This window comes from Hypanus sabinus, chromosome 14, assembly GCF_030144855.1.
Source record: "Hypanus sabinus isolate sHypSab1 chromosome 14, sHypSab1.hap1, whole genome shotgun sequence".
NCBI classification, from domain to species: domain Eukaryota; kingdom Metazoa; phylum Chordata; class Chondrichthyes; order Myliobatiformes; family Dasyatidae; genus Hypanus; species Hypanus sabinus.
Window position 1 is genome coordinate 90,667,106 of NC_082719.1, and position 22,158 is coordinate 90,689,263.

Sequence of the window (22,158 nt, forward strand, 5' to 3'; positions counted from 1 at the left end):
GAAAGGTAGGACTGGGGGAGAGATTATAGTGAGGGGGGAAAAGAAAAAGAGAACCAGACTAAAATAATAGATAGGGATGGGGGTAAGGGCGCGGGGCAGGGGTATCAACGGAGGTCAGTGAGTTGGATGTTCATGCCGGCAGGAAGGAGGCTACCTAGGCAGGAGATAAGGTATTGCTCCATCGACCTGCGTGTGGCCTCATCTTGACGGTAGAGGAGGCCATGGACAGACATATCGGAGTGGGAGTGGTCTGTGGAGTTGAAGTGTGTGGCCACAGGGAGATCCCGCCACTGCTGGAGGATCGAGCACCGATGTTCAACGAAACGGTCTCCCAGTCTGCGGCGGGTCTCCCCAATGTATAAATGGAGCACCGGATACAGTATATCACCCCAGTTGACTCACAGGAGAAGTGGTGCCTCACCTGAAAGGACTGTCTGGGGCCTGGGATGGTGGTGAGGGAAGAAGTGTGGGGGCAGGTGTAGCACTTCTTCCGTTTGCAGGGATTAGTGCCCGGAGGGAGGTCCATGGAGAGGGATGGGGGGATGGCCTTCCTGCCGGCATGCCTTATCTCCTTGCTGCCGGCATGAACATCCAACTCACTGACCTCCGTTGATACCCCTGCCTCCCACCCTTACCCCCATCCCTATCTATTATTTTAGTCTGGTTCTCTTTCTCTTTTCCCCCCCTCCCTATAATCTCTCCCCCCTCCCTATAATCTCTCCCCCCAGCCCTACCTTTCTTTCTCTTTTATTTCCCATAATTCTCCACCTTCCCCCTAGCCCATTTCCCTCCAGCCTATCACTTCCCAGCTCTCTACTTTATCCCTCCCCCCACTTCTTATCCCCCCTCGACCATCCCATGTTACTTCACTCTTGATGAAGGGTTTCGGCCCGAAACGTCGTTATTACCTCCTCCCATAAATGCTGTCTGGCCTGCTGAGTTCTGCCAGCATTTCATGTTTTTTTTTATTTGTTTCCAGCATCTGCAGATTCACTCATGCTTCCTTTCCGGATATTAGTTCCCCCTCAGATTCAAGTGCAACCCATCTTTTTTGTTCAACTCACACATGCCCCAGAAGAGGTCCCAAAGATCCAGAAATCTGAATCCTTGCCCGCTGCTCTGATTCCTCATTCTATTCCTATACTCACTGTTGCATGGCACAGGCGATAATCCTGAGATTACTACCTTTGAGGTCCCACTTCTCAACTTCCTTCTTAACTCCCTGTAGTCTGTTTTCAGGACCTCCTCCCTTTTCTTACCTATGTCGTTGGCACCAATATGTACCACAACCTCTGGCTGTTCACCTCCCCACTTCAGGATATCATGGACGCGATCAGAAACATCCCGGACCCTGGCACCTGGGAGGCAAACTACCACCCGTGTTTCTTTCCTGCATCCACAGAATTGCCTCTCTGACCCCTTAACTATAAAACCCCCTATCACTGCTGCTATCCTCTTTCTTTCCCTAACCTCTGAGCCACAGGGCCAGACCCCGTGCCAGAAGTACGGCCACTGTTGCTCCCCCCAGGTAGGTCATCTCCCCCAACAGAACTCAAACAGGAGTACTTATTGTTAAGGGGGACAGCCACAGGAATACTCTCTAGTATCTGAATCTTGCCCTTCCCTATCCTGTTACCCACTGATCTGTCTTCCGAGGCCCAGGTATGACTATGTGCCTATAGCTCCTCTCTATCACCTCCTCACTTTCCCTGACCAAAGGAAGGTTATCAAGCTACATCTCCAGTTCTCGAACCTGGTCCCGAAGGAGCTGCAGCTCAACGCACCTGACGCTGATGTGGCCACCCGGGAGGCTGGGAGTTACCTGGACATCCCACATCCAGTACAGAACACCAGCCTTGCAGATATACTTCCATTTCCTATTCTTCACAAGTAACTCAACTCATCTCAACCCGTTAGCGTCAAAGCCCTCCTACTCTGACTCCCTCTACTCTGTCACCCGCTCTATAAAGCTGTCTTCTTTTTAAACTTTTCCCGCAGGTCTATCTCACTGATATCCACGCACCTGCACAGTCATGCCTCGATCAAACCACTGAAGAAAAAATGCGCTCCTTTTAACTTCTTCCCACCGGTCTAACTCGCTGACGTCTACACGCCTGTGCAGTCATGCCTCAAATATCATAATATTCTAGCTTAACAATTTTTGTCATCCAGAACAAAAGTAATGTTAGCAGGGTGCCTTGGTACATATTAGCCATGACTTCTCAACCATCTTGAACCACAGAAAATTTTGCAGGCACCTCTGTCACGACAAGGACAAGAAGTGCATGTGACAGGGTATTCAGGCTAAAACAGATTTCGAGTCTATCCTGTGCGTCAATGACAGCAATGCCTCCCTTCCTGATGGGCTGAATGCTCTGTGCACGAATCAGGCTTATTATCACCGGCAAGTGACCTGAAATTTGTTAACTTTCGATGCATTGAATGTTACTACATCAAGGAAAGCCCCCTCTCCCTGAGGAACAGGGATCCTCTTTGACCACAGCAGAGGCGAGGAGGATCCTAGCCAGGGTGTCGAGGGATTGTGCAGATCAGCTAACTGAAGTCTTACCAACCATCTTTAACATATCTTTGGAATAGTCCACTGTCCCTGCAAGCTTCAAGGCAGTCACCATCATTCTGCTACCCAGTGGCACTAACTTCAACAATCAAAATGGTTTAAGCAGCTGACAATGAATTATGAAGTGCCATCTTCCAGCTACATTGAACCTTTTCCAGTTCATCTGCTGCTCGGCCCCCTGTCCTGTTCCACCTAAAAAAAACAATGTCTCACACGTCAGGATGCTGTTCATCAACTTTATTTCAATTTTTAACACAATCATCCCTTACAGGCTGGTGGGTAAAGTGTTCTCATTGAGACTCAACACTCCTCACTGTAACTTCTCAACTGGACGGCCCTAGTCAGTCTGAGTTGGCAGCAACATCTCAAGCTCCGTTATGCGGAGCACCAGTGCCCCCCAGCGCTGTGTGCAGCCTGCTGCTGACTCATGAATGCACTACCAGATTCAGCTCAAACCTCATCAAGTTCACTGATGAGTCAGCATACAGAGAGAAGGCTGAGAAGTTTGTCAAATGGTGCAAGAACAACAACCCAAGTCTCAATGTGGACAAGACAAAGGAGATGACTGCAGACTTCAGGAAAGCACAGGTTCACCATTCTCCATTACACATCAATAGTCCTAACGTAAAGAGTGAAGAGTACCAAGTTCCTTGGTGAGCAATACTTCCTCACTGGTCAAGACACAGCAGCCTCTACACTCTCAGGAGAAGTCAGCACCCTCATTCTCACAACTTCCTACAGGAGCACCAGTGGGAATGTCCTGTCTTGTTGCATCATTTTGCAGTACGGAGGATACAAGGCATCAGACCACAATACCCAATAGAGGATAGTTAAAACTGCTGAGAGGATCACCTCCAGGAACACAGTAGACAAAGGGCCTAAAACATTGTTGAGGATTCCCATCACCATCCCACAATCTTTTTGACCCACTACCATGAGGGAGGAGGTACAGAAGCATCAGGACTAGGACTGCCAGACTGGGTAACAACTTTTTCCCCTCAGGCTGTGAGACTAATGAATACTCTGCTATCACCGAGGTCTCGTCATTAGGACAGCAAGCTGTTCACTGTATACTGTACTGTTTACCTGTGCTGCCTGCATTTTGAATATTTTATTAATTTATGGTAATACTTTGGCTTATATGCTGTGTGGGTTGTATGCTTTCTGAGTGCACCATACTCCACAGGAATATCGTTTCACTGGATTGTACATGTACAATCAGATGACAATAAACTTGATTTTATTTTAATTGTGGGAAAACAATCAGCTGCACATGCTGAGATTTTTAACTGGCTGCAGCACAAACCAAAATTCAGATAATTACCCTGGAACACAATTAACATTTACAGCTACTGGTCAAAATCTGACCAAAACTACATCCCTTCTCTGTGGCTTTTAATAAACACCACTAACTAATACTGAAAGTGATTATTTTACGAGAGAACTCCAACCAAAAATTTCAAATAATTCTAAATTCTGGACACAAAATTACTTTAATATTATACTTTAATTCCAAATTGTTTATGTAAATGTGAATAAGGAACAGTGACAAGACCAATTTGAGTAACTCCTTTTTATTTTTTGTCGTGTTACTAACTAACTATTCGATTAGCTCCCTGTTCCTAACTTCACATGCTCTGACTTTACTCAAGTTTGCTATCCTTACCTAACAAGGCACTGTGTAGAAGCTTCAAATCCATTGGGAAGACCAGCTAACCAATATTTATGTACCCTTTCCCAGGCCAGTATCCTCATCACTGAAGGACAAATTAGATTCAGCTCTGGATAGGCCACTTCATCAGTAAACCTCGCACCAGCCTCCCAAGACAAGTCCTCTATTCAAAACTTTGCCACAGCAAAATAACCTTTCAACAGGCAAAGAAAATACCTTAAGAATACTCTCAAAAAATTTTAACTATGTCCAAAATTTATCCAAACTCATGGAAGTCTCTGACCAAAGTCTGTTCAAACTGGAGCGATAGAAGTTAGGAAGATGAGCATTTCAAGATATCCTGACAACAGTATGACAAAACTAACCACAAACAATGAAGCAATGAAATGGGCTTTATGTAAAGCTATTTGGAAATTTACATATATTATGCCCACTGAACTAAAATTGTTTACTCACAAAATTGATTAATTTTTGCATCAGTTGAATTTTCAGTTTGAAGTTAATAAATAAGCCACTGTTGTACATTAGTTTATTAGGGATTTCCCTCTGAGGAAAAGATAGTTTTCAAAAAAAAACTTTAAATTTCTTTATTATTCATATCATTAAGAAATATAATCTTCAGCAGCTTTTATTTTAGAAAGTTGCTCTATAATAATCAAACTTTCATCACTATGGCTTTCTTTGTTCTTAGACCTTTCAAATCAGTCTCTTTATGCCATAAGGGCATTATCAATCAGTCATAAATAGGCCAAAAGCATATTGGTGCATTGATTCCCTCCCCAAAGGCTATTCCCAAACATTCTGGGCTTGTAAAGGCATGCGTGCAACTTTTTCCTCTGGGATCAACAAAAAAAAAAGTTTTATCTAGAATAAAAAAATCTACTCAGTTGCTCAAACACAAAGATCTTTAAGTTTATGTTTTTGAAAAAAAAACAAAAAACATTAATATTGGCAGATCCAAAGCAGAAATTAAAAAAATAGAATTATTCCAAAAGTAGAAACATAGAAAACCTACAGCACAATACAGGCCCTTCAGCCCACAAAGCTGTGCTAAACATGTCCTTACCTTAGAACTACATAGGCTTACCCACAGCCCTCTATTTTTCTAAGCTCCATGTACCTATCCAGGAGTCTCTTAAAAGAACCTATCGTTTCCGCCTCCACCACTGCCACCTGCAGCCCAATCCACACACTCACCACTCTTTGTGTAAAAAAATTACCCAACCTCTCCTCTGTACCTGCTTCCAAGCACCTTAAAAATATGCCCTCTCGTACTAGCCATTTCAGCCCTGGGAAAAAGCTTCTGACTATCCACACAATCGATGCCTCTCATCATCTTGTACACCTCTATCAGGTCATCTCTCATCCTCCGTCGCTCCAAGGAGAAAAGGCCAAGTTCACTCAACCTATTCTCATAAGGCATGCTCTCCAATCCAGGCAACATCCTTGTAAATCTCCTCTGCACCCTTTCTATGGTTTCCACATCCTTCCTGTAGTGAGGTGACCAGAACTGAGCACAGTACTCCAAGAGGGGTCTGACCAGGGTCTGACATAGCTGCAACTTTACTTCTCAGTTCTTAAACATAATCCCACGATTGATGAAGGCCAATGCACCGTGCGCCTTCTTAACCACAGAGTCAACCTGCAGTTAAGAAGGCATACAGTGCATTGGCCTTCATCAAGTACAGCTAAAGCAGAAGGCAGTAGGAGCAGATATAAATACAATACTTAAAAAGCATTTGTACAGGTACTTGAATCAAAACAAAAGCTTTGAGGGATGAGAGCATAATGTGCACAACTGGGATTAGTAAGGACACTCCACATGGACAATAAGGGCTGAAGGGACCCATTTCTGTGCTGTCCATTTCCAGGATTCTGTAATACCCTACCTCAGTGATTCAGGCCAAATAGGTGATGTTGCCATGTTGACTGGCTGGTATTTTTTGACAACTGGCACAGGAGAAGTTGCCGCATCTTTTTTAGGAATTGAAGTAATCCCTAGACAAAAAGTCATAAATTTAGTTGAATGCAACAGATAATAAATTTTATTGATCAATGTCTTTCAGTTTGATCTTTACAGTGCCTTGAAAAGGCATACAGTCCCCACCCGTGGTTCACATAAATATTACAACCAGAGATCTTGATCACTTTAACTGAGATTTTTTTTATTTGTGCATCACTCACCTGTAACTTTTTTTTAAAAGCAGAGCATAGAGCCCAAAACAAAAATCAGGGAAAATTGTAAAGCATGAAAAACTAAAAATTCTAAAACCAAAATATCAGCAGTTCAAAAGTATTCCTCTCCTTTTGCGCAGTACTTAGTTGAACCACCTCTTGCAGCTATTACAGCCAGTAGTCTTTTTGGATAAGTCTCTATTAGCTTTGCATAACATGGAACAAGATTTACCCATTCCTCCTTGCAAAATTGCTCAAGTTGTGCCAAGTTAGCTGGGGAGCAGCAGTGGACAAAAAATCTGAGGTCTTGCCAGAGATGTTTATTCGAGTTAAGGTCAGGATTCTGACTGGACCACTCAAGGATATCAACATTCCTCATTTGACACCACTCCATGGTTGCTCTAGCAGTGTGCTTTGGGTTGTTGTCCTGCTACAAGACAAACTTCCTCCTCAGTTTAAGCTTTCTGGCAGAGGCTAGCAGTTTATTTTAATCCAGGATCTCCAGTTAACAGCATTCATCTTCACATCAATCTTAACCAGACTTCCAGTCTCTGCTGCTGAAAAGTATCCCCATTGCATGATGCCACCTCCACCATTGTTTTCAGAAGGGGTTATGTTACCTGACTGATACGCAGTATTCAAATCAAATTTAATCATTCAAACCATACACAGATATAGCTGAACGAGAGCGCGTTTCCCTGGGACCAAGGTGTAAAACATTCAAAAAAGTGAATAGCATTCAAAATGCTAAATATCATTATCCCTTTATTTCATCCTCCTCCAAAATATTGATTAAAAAAGCTAACTCATTGTGCATGACTGAATTGTATAGAAACACACAAAATTTTGAAAGGGATAGATAAGAGAAGTAGGAAAGTTGTTTCCATTGGTAGGTGAGACTAGAACTAAGGGACATTGCCTCAAGATTCAGGGGAGAAGATTTCGGACGGAGATGAGGAGAAACTGTTTTTCCCCCAGAGAGTGGTGAATCTGTGGAATTCCCTGCCCAGGAAAGCAGTTGAGGCTTCTTCACTAAACATATTTAAGATATAGTTAGATAGGTTTTTACATAGTAGGGGGATGAAGGGTTATGGGGAAAAGGCAGGTGGATGGAGCTGAGTTTATGGACAGATCAGCCATGATCTTATTGAATGGCAGGGCATGTTCAATGGGCCACAAGGCCTACTCCTGCTCCTATTTCTTATATTCTTATGAATGATTTACAGTCAAAGCTTCAGTACAGATCACATTGATCTGGGACTAACTTGGGTTAAATAGAAGGGTATTAAGTGAAACTGCTGCCAAGTAGAATACCAACAATATAGGAAGGCAGGTAAAGGCACAATAGCAGAAGTACCAAGCTGGGTGAAGGAGGAGACAATTAAGATAAAGGTTGCTTGCATGTAAAGTGTCATGATGGTAGCGTATCAGTTATCATGATGCTACTGCAGCTCGGGACACTCCCTAGTAGGGAGTTCAAATCTGGCACTGTTCTTTAAGTTAGAGTCTTTGCATTTCATCCCCATGGAATACATTTGTTTTCTCTGGGTGCTCAGGTTTCCTCCCACAGTCCAAAGACCAGGTAGGTTAATTTGTCTTTGTAAATAGCCCTGTGATTAGATTAGATTTAACCAGGGTGTGGAGTTGCTGGGGTAGCATGGTTCAGAGGACCGCAAAGGCCTACTCTGCACTTTATCACTAAATAAAATAAATTCTATCTTGGGCACCATGGTAGCATAGTGGTTAGCACAACACCATTACAGCTCAAGGGCTCCCCTTGTTCCATTCTGTAAGGAGTTTCTGTACATCCTCCCCATGGAATGTGTGGTTTTCCCCCAGCTGCTCAGGCTTCCTCCCACAGTCCAAAAACGTACCAGGTAAGTTAGTTGGTCATCTTAAATTGTGCCATCATGAGGATAAGGTTAATCAGGGTTGTGGGGCAGCATAGCCCAAAAGACCAGAAGGGTTTACTCTGCATTGTACTGTTAAATTTAAAAAAAAATAGTAAAAATGCCAAAATCTGAACAAGGGGATAACTTTCCTCAAGTGTATTTGGTTAGAATCCATTGTATGCTTAGGATGTAAGAAAACCCAATGAAAAGATTGTAGTAGGAAATTTTGCACAGACTTTTGTTGGTGTTTTCACTTGCATGTGCCAGGGATAAGGATGTCTCCAAGCAGCTGAAGAAAATTCTCAAGCGGTAGGACAAACAGCCAGAGGTTGCTGTACTGTACCTATTGTTACAAATGACATAGGCAGAACAAAGGATAAAGTTCTGCAGAATGATTTAGGGAGCTGAGCAAGAAGTTAAGAAGCAGGATCGAGGGTAATGATCTCGTAATTAATCCCAATGCTAAATACTAGCAAGATCAGAAACAGAAAGACAGGCCAGAAGAATTCATGACTAAGCAGCAGGTGCAGGAAGCAAGGATTCTGGTTCTTAGACCATTGGGATCTCTGCTGGGATAGGAGCAACCTGTACAAGGGACAGGTTAACTTGAACCAGAGAGGGACCAATATCCTCAAGGGAAATTTGCTAGTGCTATGCTGGTGATCTTAAACAATATTGGCAAAGGGATAGTAGTTTGAATAGAAACAAATCATGGGATAAAGGAGTATCTAACCAAAATAAGTTTGGTATTCAGGATAGCTGAGATATTGTAAAGGCAGGGAAAGAAATACATAATTCAAACGGCATTTTTTTTTCATTGCAATGTGGTTCAATAATTAAGACAAAGGAACAAAGAGCATGGAATGACTCTGAGGACTGGGATGTTATAGCCACAACAGAAAAATGGCTGAGAGAAGAGCAGGACTGGCAGCTCAATATCCAGGATACAGATGCTACAGGCGTGACAGAGGTACAGGTAAGCGAGGAAGGAATTTCCTTTTTGATAAGGAAAGACCTATTAACAATACTTAGCAAGGACATTCTTGGAGGTCTTATGGGTAGAAAGGCTGGAAGTTAGAACTTGAGCGGGTATGCTGTAAGCAAACAGGATTGTATTAGTGGGAGATTTTAATTTCCCTGTTATTGATTGGACTACCCAAAATGCCAAGGGCATGGATGAACTGAAATGCATCCAACAAATTTACCTGAATGAATATATAAAGGACTCTACTTGGCAATCTCTTAGGGAATGAAGCAGGGCAAGAGACTTAGGAGGCAGTCATGAAGATCTTTGGCTCTGATTACCATAATTCCAAGAGTAGCACAATCAAATCAACTAGTTTTCATAATGGAAATTATGAGCAGACTTCAGGGAAGATGATTTCCAGGACAAGTGACAGAGAGCTAAAGAAAGAGACACAGAATATCTCTGCAGCATGCCATTACTAACCTAACAGATGACTTCCTTCTAAAATATAATAAATTTACAATCACTGATAAATATTATGAAGTACACAAGATGTCAAATGTGTGGAAAAGGATTACAATTAATTACCTATTTGCTGTCTATTCACATCTCCAGCAGGACTAAAAGCTGTACCTCTGAATGTGTTCAATCCTGGATCAACAGATTCTACTTTGTTGCCATTTAATCTTTCCCAAGGTGCTGCAGTAGATGCCTTAATGTTTCCTTCCAGTTTTTGCAGACTGGCATTGTACAGACGATCTCCTGATTTTAGATACCTACAGAAAGAGTAATTAAATCTTAAATTCACGTTTCCAAATACAAGATCATAAAACCAAGGACATAAGAGCAGACATTCAGCCCATTCAGTCTTCGCCAACATTTGATCACAGTTGATTTATTTTCCATCTTAATCCTATTCTCCTGCCTTTTCCCCATAACTTTTGACACCCTAATCAAAAACTTATCAATCTGCATTTTAAATACAATATTCGCTATGACTTAGCTTTTACAGTTTTCATTGCAATGAATTCCACAGATTCACTATTATCTGACTACAGCGATTCATCCTTATTTCATAGAATCATAGAAATCTACAGCATATCACAGGCCCTTCAGCCCACAACATTTTGCCAACCATGCATTGTAACCTACTCTAGAAACTGTCGAGAATTACCCTACCGTACAGCCCTCTATTTTACTAAGCTCCATGTACCTATCCAGGAGTCTCTTAAAAGACCCTACTGTACCCACTTCCACCACTGTCGCTGGCAGTGCATTCCACATACCTATCACTCTAAAAAAAAAATTGACATCCCCCTTGTACCTACTTCCAAGCACCTTAAAACTACACCCCCTTGTGTTATCCATTTCAGCCCCAGGAAAAAGACCCCGGCTGTCCCCACGATCAACGCCTCTCATCACTTTATACACCTCTTATCAGCTCACCTCCCATCCTCCATTGCTCCAAGGAGAAAAGACCAAGTTCACTCAACCTATTCACATAAGGCATGCTCTCCGATCCAGACAACATCCTTGTAAATCTCCTCTGCTCTCTCTACAGTATCCACAAATTTATGTTCTAAAGAGATGTCTTTCTATCCTGAGGCTGTGCACTCTGGTCCTAGACACTCTCACTATTTGAAACATAATTCAAAAAAATAGCAGACCTTAAACTGATCCCTGTGTTACACTACTAGGCATTGACAGCCAACCAGAAATGGTCCCCTTATCAGAATCAGGTTTATTATCACTGGCATGTGATGTGAAATTTGTTAACTTTGCAGCAGTAGTTCAATGTAATACATGATATAGAAGAAAATAAGTAAATCAATTACAGTATACGTATATTAAATAGATTAAAAATTGTGCAATAAACAGAAATAGTATATATTTAAAAAAGCGAGGTAATGTCCATTGAGGAATCAGATGGCAGAGGGGAAGAAGCTGTTTCGGAATCACTGAGTGTGTGCCTTCAGACTCCTGTACCTCCTACCTGATGGTAACAATGAGAAAAAGGCATGCCCTGGGGGCTGGAGGTCCTTAATAATGGATGCAGCCTTTCTGAGCCACCGCTCCTTGAAGATGTCCTGGGTACTTTGTTGGCTAGTACCCAAAATGGAGCCGACTAAATTTACAACCCTCTGCAGCTTCTTTCGATCCTGTGCAGTAGCCCACCCCAGACCAGACAGTGATGCAACCTGTCAGAATGCTCTCCACAGTACATCTGTAGAAGATTTTGAATGTATACTGAATCTTTTCAAACTCCTAATGAGGTATAGCTGCTGTCTTGCCTTCTATATAACTGCACCGATATGCTGGGACCAGGTTAGATCCTCAGAGATCTTGACATCCAGGAACTTGAAACTGTTCACTCTCTCCACTTCTGATCCCTCTACGAGGATTGGTATGAGTTCCTTCATCTTACCCTTCTGGAAATCCACAATCAGCTCTTTTGTCTTACTGACATTGAGTGCAAGTTTGTTGTTGCGACACCACTCCAATTAGTTGGTATATCTCACTCCTGTACACCCTCTCGTCACCACCTAAAATTCCATCAACAATGGTTATATTATCAGCAAATTTATTGATGGTATTTGAGCTATGCCTAGCCACACAGTCATGAGTATATAGAGAAGAACAGTGGGCTAAGCACACACCCCTGAGGTGCAATAGTGTTGATCATCAGCGAGGTTCCTGTATTCTCACTCTTTGCCTTCTAATAGTCAATGTTCTGTCTATGCGAGTATCTTTCTTCTCTACCACGGCCAAATTAGTCATGCTCTCGCGTACCTCTTATCATCTGTTTTCCCCCTCAGATTTTCATCCCAAGGAGAAACTTACTACCTCTCCCTTCGTAGAACCTTTGAAACATTTAGATGCAACACAGCACTTGTGGCCTAACCATTGTTTTATGAGGCTTCAATGTAACACTCCTACTTTTATAGCCCATGCTTCCAAGGGGATTCCCAACGGGGGCAGTTACGTCCTAAAGAGGTGTTAGGGGAAATAGAAGTCGTGGGGGGGGGGGGGGGGGGGAGAGGGGCGGTAAGAGGCAGTCTAACTTGATGCATGAGTCCTGATCAAGCACTAGTAGAGCAGGCACTTCCAAATAAAGAATGAAGCACTGGATCATAGGAAGACCCACAGCTCTGCAGGAGGTGAGCCCTCATCGTCACAACCCAGCTGAAACTCGGCAATCTCATCCCATTTTACCAACCAAACATATGTTATCGGGGATGCATAAATTAGCAACCAGGGTGCCCAACAGTTCCCCTTGACTCGCAGCACAGAATGAGTTCATGCAATTTAACAGTTGGTAAGTCAAGTACATCCTCTCAACTTTCTCTGCAGATCTACTGAAAACAAGTCATGCAACAACACAGCACTGGCTGAAACTAAACTGTGAAATAGAGCCAATCGGTGAATCTATCAACTGAAGCAGAAACTACAGAAAGTGTATCAGTACAATGTTACCTATCCGGTTATGCCTTTATTCTGTTCCCGCCAGATCAGTGACGCCCCAGGTGTCTTATCTGTAATACTGTACTGTCTAATGAAGCCATGAAACCATCAAGATTATAGGAACACTTCCATAAAAGACACCCTGAGAAGTCTCCCTATGGTATTACTCAAGTTTCAGAAGATGAACGTAGCATTTACAAAGCATTGCACAGTCGAGTCATTTGCCAAGAAAAATAAAAATGACCTTGATAGTGATTTCATCGTTTCTTATAACATTTCTAAAATGATAGCAAAGTGAGGAAAAATCTCATACAATTGGTGAAAGATCACAAAATGAATACCAGTATTCTAAAATCAATTCCTCTGAGTAATAACTCCGTAGCTTGTCATATTGATGAAATGCATGAAGACATTGAGTATCAACTATGCACAAAGCTACAAGAAAGCAAAATTTGGGATAAACAGGATGAATGAACTGTGCAAGACAACAAGGTATTGCTAATGGCATATATACGGTTTAGCAAAAATGGAAAAGTTTATGAAGAGATTCTCTTGTAAAAAGTTAAAAACATATCAACAGAGAATCAATCTATGACAAGCTCAAAATGTATGTCAAAGATAAAAGTATTCCAATTAGGAACGTGATTTCTTGTGCAACAGATGGAGCACCATATATGACAGGTCACCATGCTGGTTTAGTGGCATATATGAATACAGAAATTCCAAGTCTGTCTGTAATCCATTGGGTAGTACATGGTCAACATCTCACAGCCAAAAACCTCAGACAGCGACTTTTTTCAAGCATGACTCTTGAAATATCTATCAACAAAATTAAGGCTCATCCATTAAATAGCAGAATGTTTCACAGGTTATGCCAAGATAATGATGAAGGCTTTGAACATCTGCTTCTTCACATTGAAGTGTGTTGGCTGTCAAAAGGCTGCTCTTAAAAAGTCTTTGACCTTCTGGACACTATGGTTGAATTTTTGCTCAAGATTGTCAGGAGCTTAGGAAACAAGATTGAACTTCTATGTGGAGCTGTGGCAATCCTAGCTGATGTGTATGACAAAATGAACATTCTAAATATGAAACTGCAGGGTGAGAATTTCAATTTAATCCAGGCAAAAAGTGCAGTGTCCACTTATCAGGAAACTGGAAATAGATAAGCAAAACATTGGGAGAAGAATGTTCTCACAGTTTCCCTACATGGAAAGTATGGTACTCTCTTTCACAGATGGAGATTTGTAAGAGTACTGCTTACACCTGCAGTAATGGAAGGATTTTCAGAAACAATTCAAGGATTTGAAAGATCTGGAAATTCCAGAATGGAAGAGAGCTTGCAGAAAGAATTTATTGAAATTCAGAATGCTGAAGAAGCAAAAAGGCTTTTCAAAAATGTCGGCTTTTGTGGTATGTGGCTACACTGTCATATGAATTTTCCTGGTCTTTGGAGAAGTGCCAAACTGCTCTTTGTTACATTTCCATCCCCCTACTTGTTGAACAAGGCTTCGGTGCAGTGAACCACATACTCACCAAAAAAAAATCAGAAACAGCTTGGACGTTATTATACATGGGGGAGTCTAGGCTTTTACTGTCACAACTTGAACCAGATATTTCATCTCTTCCTAAAAACCATCAAGCTCAAGGATCACATTGATACTGAAGTTACTGTACAGCACACAGGTAATGTGCAAGCTAGGTTTAAAGACAAAAATTTAAAGCAGAATCATTTTTCTTATATTCGTATATGGTAGACATGTTTTTTACATTATGGGGCACTGGACAGAAAGAGAGGTGTTGGCAAGTATGAAGGTGCTTTAGGGGGGCATTGGACTAAAAAAGTTGGGAAACACTGGTCTAAGGTGATGCCTCAAAAAGGGGGTATCTATCATTAAGAACCCTCATGATCCAGTGCTACCTCTTTTCATTGTTACCATCAAGGAGGTAGAAGAGCCCAAAGACACAAGCTCTATGTTTTAGGAACAGCTCCTTCCCTCTGCCATCAGAATTTTGAATTGACAATGAACCTATGTACACTACCTCATTATTTTATTCACACATATATTATAAACTATAAATTACAAAATCTATATTGTGTATTGCAATGTTCTGCTGCTGCAAAACAATAAATCTCACAGTATATGTCAATGCTATTAAACCTGATTCACAATGCTAAACAAACCAGTCCTGTAATGTATGTTAACATATAGAAAATGGGGCAGGAATAAAACAATCTATTCTCATATTACCACAAAGACTATAACATTTTTAATGTAATTCTTCAGAAATGTCTTTCAAAAATCTGGACATTCGACATTCATTGGTACTGTATTTCCTGCCTAAGTTGCTGGTTATATTCTAATGGAGGTTATTTGATTTTTCAAAGCTGATTTCACTTTCATAAAATTACATTAAATCTGCCAAGCCAAATAAAAACAGTTTATAAATATGGGATTCAAATTTAAATATGACACAAGGGAAAATTACTTCTCCCAAAGACTGGTAAATTGTAGGTTAAATAGTTTTAAAGCTATTCGTTTTATAAGCGACAGAGGTAAAGGGATATGGGGAGAAAGCAACAATAACATTCTTAATGATCAACCACATTCACAATGAAAAGTAGAGGTGGCTCTTTGACTAAATGGTCCTACTTCCTATTGCTAATTTTCACGTTTCTGTTTCTAGTATATGCAAGTTTTTATTTAATACTTTAGCCCATTCTTCATTCCCTACCATAATGTCTTCAACAATTGTTTCCATGGGACCAAGAACTATTTTTTTTTACTATTTTTCCATGACAGCCCTTATAAATTTGAAAAACTTTTGTCTCATATTAACAACATTTCTCTATCAATATTTTTAATCTGCTATTCAGTCAGTCATTCAGTCTACCACTCAGTTTGGACACATAAGCTCCTACTAATCTTATAAAATCATTAAACAATCTAGTTAGTGTGCTGGGTCACTTTTCAGGTTGATGATTTTCCCAATTCAATGTATACTTGTTGTGTTACAAGCTGTTTCTTTAAAAGTTTGTCGTCAACTAGTGGAGAGGCCACACTGGATCTGGTCAGGGGTCAGACCTCATGGTGGAAGAACACTTCAGAGACAGTGACCAAAACTCCATGACCTTTACCATACCCTCAGAGAGAGACAGGAGCAGACAGCAAGAGAAAGTCTTTAACTGAGGGAGAAGGAATTATGATTCTATGAGTCAGGAACTTGGGAGCCCAAATTGGGAATCTATGTACTCAGGGAAATGCACAATGGAAATGTGTATGTTTTTAGGAATTATAGATAGGTTTGTCCTATTGAGGCACAGAAAGGATAGTAAGGTAAAGAAGCCATTCTTCACTAGAGATGTGGAACATCTAATCAAGAGAAAGAATGAAATTCACTTAAGTTTTAGGAAGCAAGGATCAGATAGGGCTCTTGCTAGTTACTAGACAGTCACCTAGGAGAGCTAGAAGGAGACATGAGAAAGCCTTGGCAAGTAAGATTAAGAAAAACCCAAAGGCCTTCTACATACATGTGAAGACCAGGAGAATGACTAGAGTGAAGATAGGCCTGACCAGGGATCGAAGAGGAAGCATGTTCCTGGAGTCAGAGATTATCTTTAATGAATACTTTGCTTTAGTATTCACCAGTGAGGGTGACCTGGATGTTTGTGAGGACAACATAAAACAGGTTGATATGTTAGAATATAATCAACATTAAGAAAGAGGGTAAGCTGGAACTTCTGAAAACCCTTGGGATTGACAAGTCCCCAGGTCTGGACAGGATATATTGCAGGTTACCATAGAAAGCAAGCAAAGAGATTGTTGCACCTTTGGCAATGATCTTTGCATCTTCACTGGCCACAGGAATACTAATAGATTATGCAGAGAGTAAATACTATTCTTTAGTTTAAGAAAAAGAGTAGGAATAACCCTGAGAATTCCAGACCAGTCGAGGGGCATAGAATCCAGGAAACATGGCTGTGTGGATTCAGATTTGGCTTGTTCATAAAATTCAGAGGGTTATTGTAGATGGAGCATATCTGCCTGGAGGTCAGTGACCAGGGGTGTTCTGCAGTGATCTATTCTGTATCCTCTGCTCTTTGCCATTTTTATAAATGACGTGAATGAAGAAGAAGGGTGGGTTAGTAAGTTTACAGGTGATATAAAGGTTGGTGGAGTTGTGGATAGTGTAGAAGGTTGTCGTGGGTTAAAATGAAACATTGACAGGATGCAGAGCTGGGCTGAGAAGTGGCAGATGGAGTTCAACTCAGAAAAGAGTGATTCACTTTAGAAAGTCAAATTTGAAGACAGAATACAGGGTGAATAGCCAGATTCTTCACATTGTGGAGGAACAGAGGGATCTTGAAGTTAACGGCCATAGATCCAAAGTCGTCATGCAAGTTAATAGGGCTGTTAAGAAAGCACATGTGGTGGCCTTCATTAATCGAAGTTCAAGAGCCGTGAGATAATGTTACAGTTCTGTTAAAACCCTGGTTAGACCACACTTACAATATTGTCTTCAGTTCTGATTTCCTCATTATGGACGGAGGAGTAAGCTTTAGAGAGGGTACAAAGGAGATTTACCAGGAGGCTGTCAAGATTAGAGAGCATGCCTTATGAGTATGAGCTGGGACTTTTCTCTTTGGAGCAAAGGAGGTGACTTGATAGAGGTATAAATTGAGTGGATGGTCAGAGATTTTTTCCCCCAAAGCAGAAATGATCAACACAAAGGGGTATATTCCAAGGTGTATAGGTGTCTAGTAATCCAGTTTCAACACTAACAATATATGCTGTCTGCGTAGACTTTGCATGTCCCCACCCTCACCCCCGTTATCACTTGGGCTACAGCCAGATCCCTTCAAATTCCAAAGAAGTGCTGGTTTGTAGTTTAGAAGGTTCATTCAAGTCTATTTGGGCAGTAGCAGAATCAGGTTGGGGTTCATGGGTACATGAAAAAGCATGGACTTCAGGAAAATAAGTGGAGGAATGGGATTACTCTGAAAGCCATCAGCCACCACAAGGTTGATAGGGTAAGTATTCTCCCAAATCGTAAGGAAATATTAAGTATTTGCATGCCTACATTCCATAAAATTGTGTAATGTGCTTCAATGAAGAGGGGGGAAATAATCCAGGATTATACAACCATTAAAGGTCCACATATAGTATCAGCTAATGTGGTTTGAATTGCTTCCAAGTATAATATATAAAGTATACTCAGTATTAGCAAGACCAAGGAATTGATTATGGACTTCAGGAAGGGGATGTTGGGAGAGCATACATCAGGCCTTATCAAGGGGTCACAGATGGAGAGTGAGCAGCTTCGATTTCCTATGTATCGGCATCTCAGAAGATATACTCTGGGCCCAACACATCGATCCAAGATTCACCAGTGGCTATATTTTATTAGGAGTTTGAAGAGATGTGGTATATCACCAAAGACTCCAGCAAATCAAAATCAGAATCAGGTTTATTATCACCAGAATGTCTTGTGAAATTTGTTAACTTAACAGCAGTAGTTCAATGCAATACATTAAAAAAAAATAAGTGAATCAATTACAGTATATATATTGACTAGATTAAAAATGGTGCAAAAAAACAGAATATATATTTAAAAAGTGAGGTACTGTTCATGGGTTCAATGTCCATTTAGGAATCAGATGACAGAGAGGAAGAAGCCGTTTCAGAATTACTAAGTGAGTGCCTTCAGGCTTCTGTACTTCCTACCTGATGGTAACAGTGAGAAAGGGGCATCCCCTGTGTGTTGGAGGTCCTTAATAATGGAAGCTGCCTTTCTGAGAAACCACTCCTTGAAGATATCCTGGGTACTTTGTAGGCTAGTATCCAAGATTAAGCCAACTAAATTTACAACCCTCTGCAGCTTCTTTCAATCCTATGCAGTAGACCCCACTCCCGCACTAGACAGTGATGCAGTCTGTCAGAATGCTCTCCACAGTACATCTGTAGAAATTTTTGAGTGTACTTGTTGACATACCAAATCTCTTCAGACCCCTAATGAAGTATAGTTGCTGTCTTGCCTTGTTTATTACTTCATCGATATGTTGGGGCCAGGTTTACAATTTCATGTTATTAGACAAGACCATATTTAAAACAGCCCATTCACTAGTTTGTTCCACAATGTATTGTTCCAAGGAGTACCCTTGAATATGTTATGCACTCTTGCTTGGGACTACCTTTGCCAGCATATGATTAAATTTACCCTCAATTACCCCAATACCTTTCTCACAGTACCCCATTTATTTCCCAATTCTGCCCCACAACCTAATCACATTCCTCACATCAGTGACTTTTTCCTGACTACTCTTACTTCCATCAAAACAGAAACTTTATCCTGATCATCTGAACCAAGATAATTTCTCATATCAATATTCAATCCCTCCTTTAGAAAGAGTATGCTCAGCTTCATTGTATTGCAAATCGTCCTCAAGTCAGTGAGCAATGCCACAGATAATACCATTCCAATATTATACTGAATATATTGAATTATATAGATTGAAAAAGGCAGTTTCAAACATATTATGATTTTGTTGAAATTAAAACATTATACAACTTATGCCTTGTAATATATTACCATCCCACAAGGTGTTGCTATTCAACTGGCCAGAAGCAATGCTTTACTGAACAAAAACATGGAGTAATGTTCAAATGCTGCATTTTTACTGAGCAAACTGATATAAAAAACATGAAGTCTTCATTCTACAACATGACAATAATTTGCGATAAAGACTAAATGTTCTAACAGCTCTTCAGGCTTAGTGTCTTTTTTAAGTTAATCATCTTTAAAATGTGATATGTTCTGCTCTAAGAAGGAACATTAATCAATATTCATGAAAATTTCATTTGTGCAAAAAAGCGTTATTGCCTAGCAATGAAATTGTGAATATTTTATAAATTTAAATTTTCTGCATTTAAGGTATTAAATTTATTGAACAAGCACAAAATGTGGCGCATCATACAACCATATGGAAATTGTGACCTTTCAAACCTGTTTAATACCATTTTTAAAGTTGTCATAAAAACATAAAAAATGACTGTCGTAGCAGTTGTGGCAAATTACAGGCATTATTTCACTCCTGAAAGAGACTTCCATAATCTACTTACGTTATTATCCCTTGTGAATTACTAGTCTTTTCACTCATGAAATGTCCCCTTAATCTCCTGCAAGTGAATGCTTTTCTAACATGATAATACTGGAATAAAGACTAACATCACATGACTTGTTAGTATGTTAGTGCATATTTATCCACTGAAGGACTAATTTTCCTTAACAACTAAATTACCCAATTTCACCCATACAATAAAAATAAATCTTCATAGAATAAATCAGATTTAATACCATGTTGAATTAAAAAGTTTACAATGGTAAATTAAAAAGTGGTACAGTTAACTATTTTGTACTCCAGATACAATTTAAAACACGTCTACATAATTTATAAAAAGTGATTACTTGATTACAATAATGCTAACTTAAATATTTTTAATTCCTGCAAAAATGTCATATTGACCATCACTGCATTTCTGCAGTGGGACACAATGAGATCTCCAACTGTTAAAAATATTTAAATAAAGTAAGCTTAATATATAACAAAAATCTTATTTTCTTGAGCAATATGTGGCAACTGCCATTCAGTTGGATAAAGTATTTATAATGATGGATTGCTGCTGTCCAGTAGAGATTTATTATATTTTGAAAATTGTGCTCATACAGTGCAAGCTTTTAACAGACTGTCCTGGATACTCCAGAGAAATTATGTTTGGGATCCCATACAAGTATGTGCAGATGTACAAGTTCCAAAGTTCCTCAGTGTGTGTCAGCATTTTGCCAACTGCACTACACTATTGGAATTCTCATGATCTAACAGTGAAGCCAACTACTTACAATTTCTCAGCATTCATGTTGGGAAGCTTACCCAGAGAAGCTCTGCCAGGTTAGACTCGCAAGAGAACAACTCTATTCATTTTAATGTAGAAGAGCATCTGCGAGGGAACAAGTCCAAGGTAATGTACTCGTTTTAAAATTAAAACACTTGGATATTTTAAAGTTTTTTAAATTATCTAATATTTAAGAGTTTTAATAATCTTTTAGATTTATATTTTTCCATAAGTATTTTTCATTAGTTTTATTCAGCCAAGGCAAACAGGCAACTTAACCAGCTGTCAGTTTCTTTCAACATTTTTGTGTAAAGGTGTTACTACTCCCACTAAATGTAACAGATGATGCTGCTAGTTCAGACTCACTAGCTTTGGAGGTCATCGGCCTTTGTCCTCTGAGCGTGCCGACCTCTATTCTTAACTATGGAGATCACTGATCTACATCTCAGTGCCTGCCGACTCAACCAGTCAGGGATTGCTGGTCTTCAACCCTAGAACACTCCAATCTGGATTCCAATCTTTGTCTCCAGCCCCCAACTCTTCATTTACCTCCCAACCTCCAACTCTCCCTTATCCTTGTCTCTAAACCCTAACTTGACCCCTAGTTCCCCATCCTGTACCCAAAACCATCCCTAAAAACCTTTAAAAAAGTCTGAGCCACATCCTCAACTGATATCACAGCTTCACGCTGTAGCAAGCTGTTCAAAAATTAAGCACAAATGGCTCGCTGCCTAGAAATATTCAAAGGTGTAATTTCAATTGAAAGCAACTCCAGTTTGCTGCTGTACATCTGAAGTTACATAACCTGCAGCCCTTATTTTCATTTGTCATCACAGTCACAAAACTCATAGGCCAGATCACGCCACTTGGTAGTCACTTGTTCTAAGGTGACAGCTGTTGACTGCTCATGGGTCAATGCTGAAGTCAGAGAAGAATAAAGGCATCAGTTCAGTGGATATTTCTCTGTCACCAAGTTCAGCACAAACCACAGGTATGCTGAGGTGGTCTCTGGATATTCTTGATGATGTGACATAATTTATGGAATAGTATTTTTGATTTAAGAATGGTAAAAAGTATCTTTTGCAAAACAAGTCAGAGTAAATGAGGTACCCAACTACAAAAAAATTGTCAAAATCCTTTGTCAATGGTGATCTGTCAACAGTATCAAGAGCCCCCAAGTTATCAGAAGTCTACTTGTCATAGAGATCACTGTCTCATCAGACACGGTTCAGATTCAGTCAAAACACTCATCCCTACTGGAACACTTCCACAAAAGAATCTTTTGTAGGCCAGGCCTCCTTATTCAAGGAGAAGCTAATATTTTTGAACAATGTTTTTTCATTTCCAAAATTGCTAGTTATAATTTGCAGAAGGCAGAGAAGGATTAATCTTAAACTGAGATTAAGTCAGATTCCTGGATTACAAGTTCAGTAACTCAACCACTTGATTATCAGACCCAATTAACTGAAAATACAAAAAAAAATCACAAAATCCATGATTGTCATGTTAATTTTCAGATAGTT

General features: G+C 40.3%; 1 protein-coding gene across 4 annotated transcripts in view; it reads right to left on the reverse strand.

The window, feature by feature from the left end:
- Positions 1–22,158, reverse strand: part of kiaa1328 (KIAA1328 ortholog) — a 134,708-nt gene that overhangs the window by 47,778 nt on the left and 64,772 nt on the right. For 3 of the 4 annotated variants that reach the window (XM_059989603.1, XM_059989601.1, XM_059989604.1), the window contains 2 exons: positions 9,873–10,060; positions 6,140–6,248 (listed from right to left, as the gene is read on the reverse strand). In XM_059989603.1, the coding sequence (XP_059845586.1) occupies positions 6,140–6,248; positions 9,873–10,060 (297 nt within the window). The remainder of the gene's footprint in view (positions 1–6,139; positions 6,249–9,872; positions 10,061–22,158) is intronic. The other variant, XM_059989602.1, reaches the window with a different exon arrangement.